Source organism: Phacochoerus africanus, chromosome 1, assembly GCF_016906955.1.
Source record: "Phacochoerus africanus isolate WHEZ1 chromosome 1, ROS_Pafr_v1, whole genome shotgun sequence".
NCBI lineage: Eukaryota > Metazoa > Chordata > Mammalia > Artiodactyla > Suidae > Phacochoerus > Phacochoerus africanus.
This window is the reverse complement of record NC_062544.1, coordinates 3,581,126-3,593,736: the sequence shown is the minus strand read 5'-3', so window position 1 is coordinate 3,593,736 and position 12,611 is coordinate 3,581,126. Positions and strand designations below refer to the sequence as shown.

At 57.3% G+C, this 12,611-nt stretch overlaps 1 protein-coding gene across 1 annotated transcript in view; it reads right to left on the bottom strand.

Annotated features, from left to right (window-relative positions):
- Positions 1–252: 252 nt before the first annotated feature.
- ADAMTS16 (ADAM metallopeptidase with thrombospondin type 1 motif 16) overlaps positions 253–12,611 on the bottom strand; it is a 166,622-nt gene continuing 154,263 nt past the window's right edge. The window contains exons 19-23 of the mRNA XM_047766755.1: positions 11,213–11,414; positions 10,872–11,066; positions 8,088–8,312; positions 2,422–2,569; positions 253–1,399 (exon numbers count right to left, since the gene is read on the bottom strand). Coding sequence (XP_047622711.1) covers positions 1,284–1,399; positions 2,422–2,569; positions 8,088–8,312; positions 10,872–11,066; positions 11,213–11,414 — 886 coding nt within the window. The 3' untranslated portion in view covers positions 253–1,283. The remainder of the gene's footprint in view (positions 1,400–2,421; positions 2,570–8,087; positions 8,313–10,871; positions 11,067–11,212; positions 11,415–12,611) is intronic.

The window sequence follows — 12,611 nt, the reverse complement described above, 5'->3', positions numbered from 1 at the left end:
ACCCGGCGACCCTACTCGCCCAGGAGAAGCATCAACCTCGCAGGTCATCTTGGGCTGTCGGAGCCCAGCTTCACTCCGAGGCGCTGAGTCAAGCATCCTGACCACCCGGGCTGTGGCTGATGACGGAGCATCCGAGGAAACCAGCGCCCTCCCCCAGGTGCCAGGGGCCCATTTCTCCATTTTAAGGCCCTCATGCTGGTCTCTGCGCCAGCCCTCGGGTCCCAGCGCAAACCTCAGAAGAAGCACGCGCAGTTCAGAAGCACGCCACACAATGCAAAATTTATTATAGAACCTCGGCAAATATAAATATCCAGGTGCCCTTTGGGATGGAGGTCACACCACGGTGAAGGAGTAAAAGCCGCAGAGATGCTGGCGGGGCGCCGGCGAGGCCCGCGTGCAGCCTTCCCTCCGGAGCCGCTGGCCTTCCTGCTGAATGGCTGCTCCAGAAACACACACAGTGGATGGAAGAATCCTAAACACCTCACAACGTGCAACACCGAAACATAGGGTCCAAAGCCGTCACTTGCTGGGTCCCCAAGTGGGACCAACCCTGAGCCCCCGTCCAGTCGGCGAGGGTTGGGTGGAACCAGTGAGTCTCTAATTCTGTCACTTGAACAAGAAAAGCATGAGGAAATGGGTTTAAACAGGAAACATGCACTTGCAAATAACTGAGAGAGAAAAAACAGCACATAGGAAAATTCTCTCCTCCAGCATGTGAGTCTGGGAGGGACAGAAGCACCACTTAGAAGGGGTTTCATTTTCCCCGTTTGCAGAGCCGGGTCCCCCGCCAGGATGGAGACCAGCTCCCCCACCTGGGCCCCCGGTCTCTATGCAGAGAAGCGGCCACTGGGGCAGGACGGGCCTGGGGACACATCCTGGAGCTGATCCCGCCCCAGAAAGGGGCCTCCAGGTGGGACCCGGCTGGTGTCCTCGGCAGCAGCTGCTTCTTTCCGGGCCGGCCCTCACGGACAAGGACCCGCAGTTCAGGGTTAGCACGTAGGATGAGTGCCGCCTGCTGCCCAGTGTGCCCTGTGTCCCGGGGCCCGGCTCCGCCTCGCCAGACCATGTCCGTGCACCCAAGAGCCACTTGCACGCGTGAGTCTCTCTCACGCACACGCACGCACAAACGCAAACACACGTGCATAGGAGTTGGGTCCAAGAGCCCAGCATGACGTTTCATGTCCTGGCTTCCATCTTGCTCGGATGCGCACGGTGTGGACGCCCTGCTGGCTGTGCTGGAAGGGAGGAGGTGCCTTTTGTGCCCTGGAAGCCGCCGACGTGGTTCACAGGTTGGACGAGGAGCACGTCCGGCAGCACTGCGGGCCGTAGGAGGGGTGGCCGCACAGGCCGTGCTGCGGCACCAGGGAGCACCAGGGGGTGCGGTCCTCGCAGGAGGCGCCTGGAAGCGAGCAGACCCCGGTCAGCCACCACCCCAGCACCTGCGCTGCCACCAACAGTAACCGCAGCAAAGCAGGGCAAGCCTGTCACTGCCCTGAAGCGAAGGTAGGGAAGGCAGGAAGGCAGGCCTCAGGTCAAACGGACCCGTGGATCATGCTTTTTTTTTTTTTTTTTTGTCTTTTGTCTTTTTAGGGCCACACTGCCAGCACAGAAGGTTCCCAGGCAAGGGGCAGCTGCCAGCCTACACCACAGCCACAGCAACGCAGCATCCGACCTACACCACAGCTCATGGCAACGTGGGATCCTTAACCCACTGAGTGAGGCCAGGGATTGAACCCATGTCCTCATGGATACTAGACAGGTTTGTTAACCTCTGAGCCATGATGGGAACTCCCGATCGTGCTGTTTCTCACAAGACCCTTCTAGGAAGGTTCCTGCAAAGCTCAAACGGTCTCCTTTTTGTGCTAAACCCACCCACTTGACCGCTCATCCACCCCAGACAATGGGCCCTCTGTGGACGGGACCCCAGCTGCCGAGGCCCTGACTGAGCCAGCCTGCTCACGCTCCTCCAGCCCCGCGTTCTCTTCCAGAAACCTCGGCAGACGGGGCACAGTCCCTGCAAATATTCGAGGCCCCGAGGGTTTGTGCACAGGGACAGCGTTGAGAGAACTTCCATAATAAGTCGGGCTCTTGTTTCCCTGGGGGGAAAAGGCCGTTTTATTTAAAACGTCTTCTTGAATGTAGAGAGTAGCACGGCCGTGCGGAAGCAGCCCTGCTTTTTTAAAGCCAAAGAGATTTCATAACCATCGGGGAGAAGCCAGAGGTCGCTGTGTGGGCCCTTTTGTGCAGGACAAGGAGGAGGAGATGCACGGAGAACAAGTGGGCCAGACACCTGACCCCCTAACCCGCGGGCATCCTCCACTTCCTTGGCTCTCTTAGGAACCACTCCAGAAATGGGTCAGCCCCTCCCCCGCTGCCCCTGCCGGCAACGCCAAGGTCAAGCCCAGGGGCTCCCACACTCACCTCTCTTCTTGGCAACGGGGCAGAAGTGAGTGTTGCAGGCCTGGGAGGCTGCGGGCTTCTGCTGCACGAAGCAGCCCGAGGCTGGCCGGCCCCCCGCCAGGCACTGCACAGACCTTGTCTGCACGCCGCCGCCGCAGCTGGCCGTGCACTGCGAGAAGCACAAGCAACAGTCAGCCTGGGCCGCTGGGTCCTCGGGCCGCCCCCTCTCCCCAGATCCCCCCCCACCACCAGGCTCCTTCCGGTGGTCCCCCCCTACGACTGATGGTGGGTGCTTGACCAGATTCTGGACTTTTCCCAGGTATGGACACTGGGGAGAAGTGCCTGCAAGTCTGAATGTTCTGATCATCAAGGGTTGGATGGACACGAAAAAGCGGCACATATCTGGGGACACCGTCTGTGGTCCTTCATGGAATGCCGTCACCAAGCCAGCCTTTCTGGTGCCCCTGACCAGGAAATGACAAGCCAGCTCCCACTGAGGCAGAGTGACACTGAGCCCCTTCCAGACTGGAGCGCAGGGACCCTGGTGCCATTCAAGTCCCCCAGGGGGTCACTGGAACGCTCCCGGGAGCGTTTCCTGACATGGAGGCTATAGCCCATAGCAGTGGCCCCATTTGGGACACACTGCGGACAAGAAAGTGGGAGGGGACGTGGGCGATCAGACAGACAGAGGAACTCAAACCCCCAAACCCGCAGCAGTTAATTTGCCCCCAAAGAAAGTGACTCAGGCCTAGATGGAATTATGTGAATCGTGCTCAAAGAAGGCTTTGGGTCCCAGAATGTTAAGAATGTAAGCAATTAAAGCAGCACCTGCAGAAGAGACGGCATCCGATAACGTCTTGGATACCCTGGTGTGTGGTGGGTGAGCTAAACGGATGCTTAAAAACTTGAGGATAGGGCTATGCAGGTTTGGAGTGCATAGAATTCAGGCAGCTGCCCAAGCATCCAGGACCCTGTGCCAGGAGCCCCCAGCCGGTCTTCCAAAGCAGGAACAGCCTGCAGCCAAACAGTCAGTTCCCGCTGCTGCACACAGAGGCTTGGGAAGTGGCTTTTAAATCCCCTGGTGATAGGGACTCAGGGATGGGGCCAGTAAAACATCGTCTGCCCCTCGAGGGAGAGACGTTGGAACCAGAACGTCCTGAAAACTCCTAAGCTGGAGGAGTTGGCCTTTCTTCTTTTTCCCTCTTTAGGAGAAAATCCAGGGCTTTCGCTGAGAAGCACGCGGTGGGGAAGGAACATTCCATGAAGCTTACCCTCTTCTTCCAAACCCATTTCAGAGAAAGTCATTGATGATTCGGTTTCAGGGTACAGCGAAGGCAACCAGGAAAGCAGCAACAGACGCGTGAGTTGAAGTCCTATCATCAGCTGGGGCAGAGTCTCCCTCTGGCTGAGGATAGCATGCCCCAGGTGGAAATGCAGAGAGCTGGCTGGCATCACTGCATCACTTGAGCAACCGTGGGTGGTTTGATTCTTTTTGTCTTTGGCTCATTCATTCACAAAGAGGAATTGCTTCGTAGGAGCTGTTCTGGGGTGTAGACACTGCGTGGGAACACAAGCAGCTGGCCGCTCCTTGGGGCGCTTACACAATACTGCTGCTGGCGCCACCCCCAGGTCAGTGGTTGTCAAGCTAGAGGGCACGTCCGAATGACCCTCCGGGCTTGGGAAAGCAGAATGCTGGAACCCAGGCCCAAACTCGAGCGCCAGCAGGGCTCGGCCTGAGAACCTGCATTTTTCTAGCCACTGAGGGTTGGGTCACACCTAGAGAACCGGTGCCCAGTGACTGACCAGAACTACACAGCAAACGGCCCTTCCTCTTTTGTTTTCTGTTTGCAGAACTGACTTGAGTCACGTTTAATCTAACGAGAGCGGTACAGCGAGCTGATGTGCGGCCTGACTGCAAGCATCCAACGAGCCTCTGGTGATGAGGCTGAGGTTCCCCGAGTGGCCTGGCGGTCACCGCCATCTTTCAGTCCCATGGACTCCCCCTGCCCCCTGCCTTCTTCTGATCCCCTTTCAGGGATCAATTTAAATGTCCCGGTGCAGCCTCGGTGACACCCTGGCGACCCCCTCCTCTGTGGGTGGGTGGGTGATGCTATGCCCAGCTGTTGAGGGGCAGGTGGCTGCCGAGCATACAGCAGGGATATCCCCATTGACCCCACAGCTGCCCACGTTCAGGTGCCTTCCCGACTCTCCCTTTGCTTCTGGCCCTTTAACCCCACGGGCTGCCTCCTGTCGCGGAGGGTGGGGCTGGGATGGGCCAGGGCTCCGCGAGAACCAGGGAACCAGAGGTGGAAAGGGTGGAGGCAGGGCACTGGGGTGCAGCCCCTGAGGTCCGGCAGTGATGGTTATCGCAGGAGGAAAGGGCCGTTGGGAGGACGACACATGCCCGTCCGCACCAGGGACACGATGCTGACTGGCACGCCTGGCTCTGAAAGGGTCTCTCAGGCCGGCTAGTCCCGCCCCCTCCCAGGGAGTCTCGGGAAGAGACACCCACTGAGACGGATGCTCCAGACACCGAGATGCTGCAAGGCCTCTCCCTCCTGATAGCCTGTGCGTGCCCCGTTCCCGCTGCAAGGCCCATGCTTCTAGGGAGACCCGCCACTCCTGCACAGGATGTGCCACATGACCTCTGACTAGATGGATGGGAGAAATCGAGAATTACTCTTTTTTTTTTTTTTTTGCTTTTTTAGGGCTGCACCTGCGGCTTATGGAAGTTCCCAAGCTAGGGGTTAAACTGGAGCTGTGGCTGCTGGCCCACACCACAGCCACAGAAACGCTAGATCCAAGCCACATCTGCTATACTGTAGCTCATGGCAATGCCAGGTCCTTAACCCACTGAGTGAGGCCAGGAATCAAACCCACATCCTCATAGATACTAGTCGGGTTTGTTACTGCTGAGCCGCCGTCAGAACTCCCAAGAATTACTCTTAATCATTACTTAAAAACCCCCAAAGATGCATTTTTAAAACAATAACATTTGCCTCTAGGTTTGTTTTAAATTAGAGCAACTAGGGGTTCCCGTCGTGGTGCAGCGGAAAAGAATCCAACTAGGAACCAGGAGGTTTCGGGTTCGATCCCTGCCCTTGCTCAGTGGGTTAAGGATCCGGCGTTGCCATGAGCTGTGGTGTAGGTTGCAGATGCAGCTTGGATCCCACGTGGCTGTGGCTGTGGCACAGGCCCATGGCTACAGCTCTGATTAGACCCCTAGCCTGGGAACCTCCATATGCCGCAGGTGCGGCCCTCAAAAGACAAAAGACCAAAAAAATTTAAAAAAAAGTAAATTAGAGAAACTACTCTCATTCATGTTGCTGGTCTTCGTGGAAAGTGCTGGCGGAAGGTGATGGCTGAGCCTCTAAGTCGTGACGGACGCTCTGCTCGCTCTTCCTCACAGGTCAGGGTCCACCTTCCCATTCACAGGAGCCGGTAACACTGGGGCTTCCTGCAGGGCCAAGTCCATCTCTCAAATGCAAATGCAACACCAAGTAGAGGAACACGCGTTGGTGGCAGGGCGTCAGAGGCTTGGCACCTTCGTCTTCCTTCGGTGAAGTCTCCTCCATGGGGACCCCGAATGTCTCTCTTTATTTATCACCGTGCGTGGGCCTGGCTGGGGGAACCCCCCGCCCCACGTCTGGGGCTTCAGCCGCCGTGACTCTTCTCCCAGAGACCAAACGTCTTCCCAGTGGGAAAGGGTTAGCGCACCTCTCAATGGCCGTATCCATCACCCCTTCTGCCCTAAATCTAGGTGGGACTGTGAATTTTTGTGCAAATTCAGATGGTGGTGGGTGGTCTCCCTCCCACTCAGGTGAAGTTATCCATCGATGCCAACAAGGCACGTTCCCCCGGGTGCTGCCGTAACTCCAGGGAGGAGGGCAGCTCATCAGAGGTTGGAGCCAGGGTGCGGGGCAGCCCCGTGTGGCCGGCTGAATGCAGTCCCCCAGACCAAGCCTGCTCCAGCCTCCACCCGTTCTGTGTGTGACCCTGTGTGAGTCTGCACATGCGGGAGGGTGTCTGACACAGCACTGCAGTCGTAGCTGCTGCAGGGGGAAACCCACAGGTCCCCGGTCAGCGTGCGCTTGGGCCGGGCAAGGAGTCCCAGAACAAGCCAGGGCCCCGGCACACACCTCGTCTCTGCCACGTAGAGTTAGACACACAGGCCAGCAGGTGTTCACACACAAGCCTTCCCAAGACCAAGCCAGTGCGTGGACCACTGGACCCTAAGCCCAAGCAACCCAAATGAGGGCAGTCAGTCCTGCCGGGCGAGGCACTGGGAGCCAAGACGCAGGCAGGGCCATTACGACCCGTGGAAACCCTATGGATCCCTCCCACTGCAGCAGGAATAACCTGCCCGGGGGCAAAGCCGAGCCTGGCGCCGGGCCCGCATGTCTCCCTCGCAGGTTCCCACGGCTGGAGGGGCCAGAGCCTTGGGTACCAGAGCTCGTGGCAAACGTCGCCTTTGAGTTATTTCTCCCCAAAGTTATGTATGGCCTGGGAATGTAATAGATGAGTCAGAGGGATAAGATCTTCCAGGAGCTTATGATAAAAATGACTTATTAGACAGACTGAGCAGTTCAGGCTGGTGAAAACTATGCAAGACCTATTTTTAGGTTTTAGGTTTTGGTTTAAATTAAATACTGATAAACTTGTTTTTCTTTGGCTAAATTTGCCTGAGGTCTCTGAACGGAGCAGAGGTGGGTGGACCCTGGGAGCCTCAGCCTCCCGTTAACACAGGGACAGCGGTCTCAGGATCCACAGGCCACCTCTCGGCGGTTCCTGGGTCAGGGGACCGAGGGTCACAGGGCCTTGAGGTCTCCCCCTTGGAGGCCCACCTTCCTCCTGCTGGGGAAGCCCTAGTGGTGGCAGATCCCATGGGGTTGTCAGATCAGCTGCTGTCGTTCACGTGCCCACAGTCCTCAGACTTGGGGCTGGGCCAGGAGGAACAGGAAGGCGCAGAAGGCAAAGCCCTTGGCCTTGGGAGCCACCCTTGGGATGGGGCAGGGGTCAGAGAGAAAACACAGTGGGAGAAAGACACACGTGGAACCAACCTGGACCCTGTGGGACCTTCCTAGAGACAGACACCCCCAGTGGCCCCCACCTCTTGTTTGTAGAAAAGCTTTAGCCTCTAGGTCTATTGTTGTTTTGTGTATGTGTTGGGGGGGGATTTGTTTGTTTTTGGGGATTTTTTTTTTTTTTTGGCCGAACCTGTGGCATATAGAAGTTCCCAGGCCGAATCAGACCTGCACCTGCCAGCCTATGTCACAGCCACAGCAACTCCAGATCTGAGCCACAGGACACAGCCATTCTGGGGGGCTTGCCCCATTCGCGTTTGCTCAGATTTGCAGTTAACTTAACATAAACCTACAATCACCTGTTTCTTCCAGATCTTGTCTCCCTGATTCACACACATCACTGGGGGTGGGAGTGGGGGTGGGGGTTCAGCCCAGCTTTTAGCAAAACCATAACATTTTTCTACCCTTCACTGGGTGATGCTTTAGAATAATCGCAGGTGCCCTAAAAGGCGGAGTGACGTTTGGAGAGCACCTCAGGGAAGCAGCCCGGCTCTGCACCTGCTCTGGAGAGGAGGGCCTTGGATCTGGGGTAACCCCCTCCCAGAAACTCCCCCCCAACCCAGCCAGCCCACTCTCCCGTAAGTAACTTAGAGCCACCCCTACCTGAGACCAGGGCGAGGCAGACCAGCTGGCCCGTGGGGGGCCTGCGGCAGGGAACAGAGGGTGCTTAGGGCAAGGAAACGGGGCGCAGACGCGTTCTAGCTCCAGGTGGGGCTGTGGCAGGTGCAAGCACTTCTTGGAGGCCAGCTCCTGGTACTTCCCAGAAACGTACTTCTCAGCACATTTTAAGAACCTTCTCTGTGTGCCTCTCTCACAGGTAGCAGAGCACTGCAGAGAGAAGGCAACGGAAGCCGTGAGCAGAAGGTATTTTCAGGGGGTGGCGGCCTCTCATAAAAAAACATTGCGTCAAGACGCCTCCTGAGTATATCAGCTGGAACATTTATATTTGTGGAAACTTGCAATGGCATTTAAGGGAGCTTGGCATTTTACCTATTCATTTTTATTTTTTAAATTTTTTTGGTCTTTTTTTTTTTTTTTTTTTTTTTTTTAGGGCCACACCTGCGGCACAGGGAGGTTCCCAGGCTAGGGGCTGAATTGGAGCTGCAGCTGCCGGCCCACACCACAGCCATAGCAACTGGGATCCGAGCCGTATCTGCGACCTACACCACAGTGCACGGCAACGTTGGAGCCCTAACCCACCAAGCGAGGCCAGGGATCGAACCCACATCCTCATGGATACTAGTCGGATTCATTTGCGCTGAGCCACGACGGGAACTCCAGGACCTCGGTGTTTTAAAAAGCCGTTACAGTGTCTGCCATAAAAAGGAAGGTCCTGAGGTCACAGTGGCCCAGTGTTGGGGGCGTTAGTTGGGGCGGGGCAATCAAAAACCCCGGGGAGAGTAGTTTGAGAGCCGCTGCTCCCCCGGGAAATTAAAACGTTGGGCTGTAACCGCTACTGGAAGGCACTGCCGTGTAACACACGAGGGTATGAGGTAAGTCCCGGAGCTCCCGGATTAACACCAGCCAACTGCAGCCAGATGCTGGCCCCTAAAGCTGGGGCAGGCAGAGGGAACCCAGGGCACACAGATCTTCCCGAGAGCCCTCGGTGTCAGCACAGACAGCAAACCCACTCGTTCCCACCAAGACCTGCTCTGAGCCTGAGCTGTCACTGCAGCCAGACCCTCTAGCCTGTGCAGGGGGGGCCCTGGGCAAAGCTGCAGCCTGGCAGAGGCTGGAGCCACCTGTCACACAGGGATGACACAGAAGAGCCAGGCACCCTGTTGCACGGAAGGGGAGGGTCCCCACGCCTGGCATCGCTGCCTTGAGCCAACGTGCCTGCAGGTTGCTTTCGCGGAGGAGCCCAGGTGGCCACACCTGCTGGGGTCCTGGCCTCACACACGTGCTCAGGCGTGGCTTACAGGTGTGCTCTGTGTCCTGACGCCAGGATGGAGCCGGACGGGGCTTGCTGGGGCCACGCCTAAGAGAGGAGCTCTGGTGTTGTGTGTGTGTGTGGACACCTGCATATGTGAAATATTCAGGGTGAGGACTCCCCCAGGGACACCTCCGGGCTACCATGCAGCCCACGTCGCTTCCTTAGGACTCAGCCTCAGGCATGGCATGGCAACAACAGTCTTGTAATGATGGGGAAGTCCACTCCTAAAGACACCGAGGCCCCTGTCCCCGGTGAGAGGGGACCAGGAATTCTTCGTTACCGGGGCAGACGTGCTACAGTAGCAACTCGGTTTGTACTTTTCAGTGGCGGAGTGAAGTGCTGTCTCACCCCAGTAAACGTCCTGCCTGGCACAACATTCCCTGCTCCATTCGTTCCTCCCCCCTGGACGGGGCGCCATTCGAGGTGTGGGTGGGAATGGAACCCATGTCTGTCCCTGAGGGGCTTGGGGTCTGGGAGCTGGGGGCTTTCTTTCTGTGGCTGCTACGGAAATGCTGGGTGCGGCTCTGGGATTACAGGGCAGGTCCTGCAGGCGGGGGCTGCTGCTCTTCTGTGGGTGCTTGGTTTCCGATGCCCCCTGCTTCACTGACCCCAGGCGATGCACACTTGATCACGGAGCTCCTAACAGGCTGTGCAGGCAGCCCCTGTGTGCACCGTACCCGTGAGGGGCTGGCATGGCCGCCTCGGTGTCCCGGGCATGGGGACAGCTCTGTCTGCTCCCCCACGTGGTGTCCTAGCACTCACCCCAGTCAAAGCGAGTCACGAAAACGTTAACCCTCCAAACTCAAGCTTCCGAGTGTTGGTCCCGGCACAGCAGGGCTGGGACAGTCCCCTGACAATGCAAATGGGGGCTTCCTGGGCTTCAGCAGCACATGGCACTGAGCCAAACCAGCACAAGCCGTTTCTTCCCCAGTCAGAAGACCACCCACGGACGCTCATCTCAGGAAAAGGGGCCTCTGTCCCTTCCCTCCCCAGAAATGGCCACAGCTATTCTGAGATGAGGTGGGGTCCCCACCACCCACGGTCAGCACGACGAAGGCCCCCCCCCCCCACTGGCACCACTTCACCCATTCACCCTCTCTCAACCCCGAGGGGGTGATGGCCGCGGACGGACCCTGGATGAGGTGCCCCGGGATATGACCTGAAAGCCAACTCATGCCAAGGCGTGGAGTGCCAGGAGGGGGCGCTGAACGCTGGTGGGGGGACAGGGAGGGCTGGAGATCCGGAGGAGGAGGAGGAACGGAAGCAGAAAAACCAGTCGAGGGGAGGCAACCGAGGGGAGAGCTGGTTGACTCAGCTCCATCTGGACTCGGAGCACCTACCTGGGACCAGGTGCACCTACCCGGGACCAGGTGAATCTACCTGGGATCAGTGCACCTACCTGGGACCAGGTCCCCTACTTGAGATCAGGTTCCCTACCCAGGACCAGCACCTACCTGGGACCAGGCGGACACAAGCCACTGCAGCTTCCTGTGCTTGTGGCAGCGCTTGAGCAGACAGGCCTCATGGGTCCTGGGCTTGGGCTCCGAGGTGCAGACAGCGTCGGGCAGCAGCTGCGCCCTGGCCGAGGGGTTGGTGCTCTTACAGGCCACGGACCGCTTCTTCCACCCCTTCCCGCAGGTTCTCGAGCACTGCATGGGAGGAGCGGGGTCAGCTCCCACGATGAGTGGGGCAGACCGTGCTGGGGTGCCAGGTGCTGCCCTCCAAGACCCAGGGAGACCCCAGCCCCGCCATGCAGGAGGGGCCCCGCCACCCCACGCCAGCCCTGCCCCGTTACCTCTGCCCAGGGCCCGGTGCTCCACGCGGGTGGGCAGCTCTGAGGGTGGCAGGTCTGTCGGCTGGAGGGCATGGGCTTTGGACAGAGGCTGGCTGGGACCCGCTCTGATTTGTAGTGTGCCCGCCGCGTGCACTGGACTGGGCGGCTCTGAGTGCCCCCACCACAGGTCCGGCTGCAGGTGCTCCAGTTCCCCACGGACCAACTGCGGGGACAGAGAAACCCTATGGTGAGGGATGGTGCCACCTCTCCAGAGGGGAGGACCAAGTCTGGGGAGTGGCACCAGCTGGCATTACTTCCCACCTAGTGCCAACACGGGCAGTTATTCTCGGTCACCCCAGCAGTCTGCCCTGGCCCCCCCAGCTTCTAAGCTCCCTGATTCGCATCCCCGATTATCACGTCCCCCCCAATAAGGTTCACTTGAACTTGAAACTAACTCCCCTCAATACAGTGTGTCTAGTCCTGCTCTAACTTTTATGCAAAAGGGAAAATTTCAAACACATAAAGACACCCATGTCCTCATCCACTCAGTTTCAAAGATCATCAATTTATGCCCCACCCCTAGAGCATTCTGCAGCAAATGCAAGACATAGTAATATCTCAATACGCATCTCTAAAAGAGAAGCATTCTTCGCTTTTTCAGTCTAGTACCTGCAACGCCATCATGACATCTCAGCATTTACTGATGACCCTTTAATGTCATTAAATACGCAGGGTTCCATATTCCCCATTATGTCATAAGTGTCTTCGCTGAACCTGCTCGTTTGACCTAGAATCCAAATAAAGTCCACACGTTGTAAGTGGTGGATGTCTTTCTCCTCTTTTAGTCTATGGGTTCTTCCTCAGTCTCATTTTTATTCTCGTCAATTTATTTGTCACAGAAAAGACTGTTCACCTCCCTGCATCTCCAAAGCTTTTTTTTTTTTTTTTTGGCTGATTACAGGACTTTGCAAGGTACACATCTCTGGTTCTACTTCACGTCACATGTTCTTCTGGACTTTCTGGAATTTAGTCATTGGATCTAGAAGCTTTGTCCGATGCACATTTTTTATGTGTTTGCTTTGTGCGACTCCTTGAAAAGCGATGACTTCCAACAGAAGGCCCATGTCTGCTCATCTTTCTTTCACTTTGTTAGCAGCTGTGGATGTTCAAGAATATGCCTCTTGAAGGGAGTTCCCATCGTGGCGCAGTGGTTAACGAATCCGAGTAGGAACCATGAGGTTGCGGGTTCGATCCCTGGCTTTGCTCAGTGGGTTAGGGATCCGGTGTTGCCGTGAGCTGTGGTGTAGGTCGGAGACGAGGCTCGGATCTGGTGTTGCCGTGGGCTGTGGTGTAGGCCGGCAGCTCCAGCTCTGATTGGACCCCTAGCCTGGGAACCTCCATATGCCACGGGTGCGGCCCT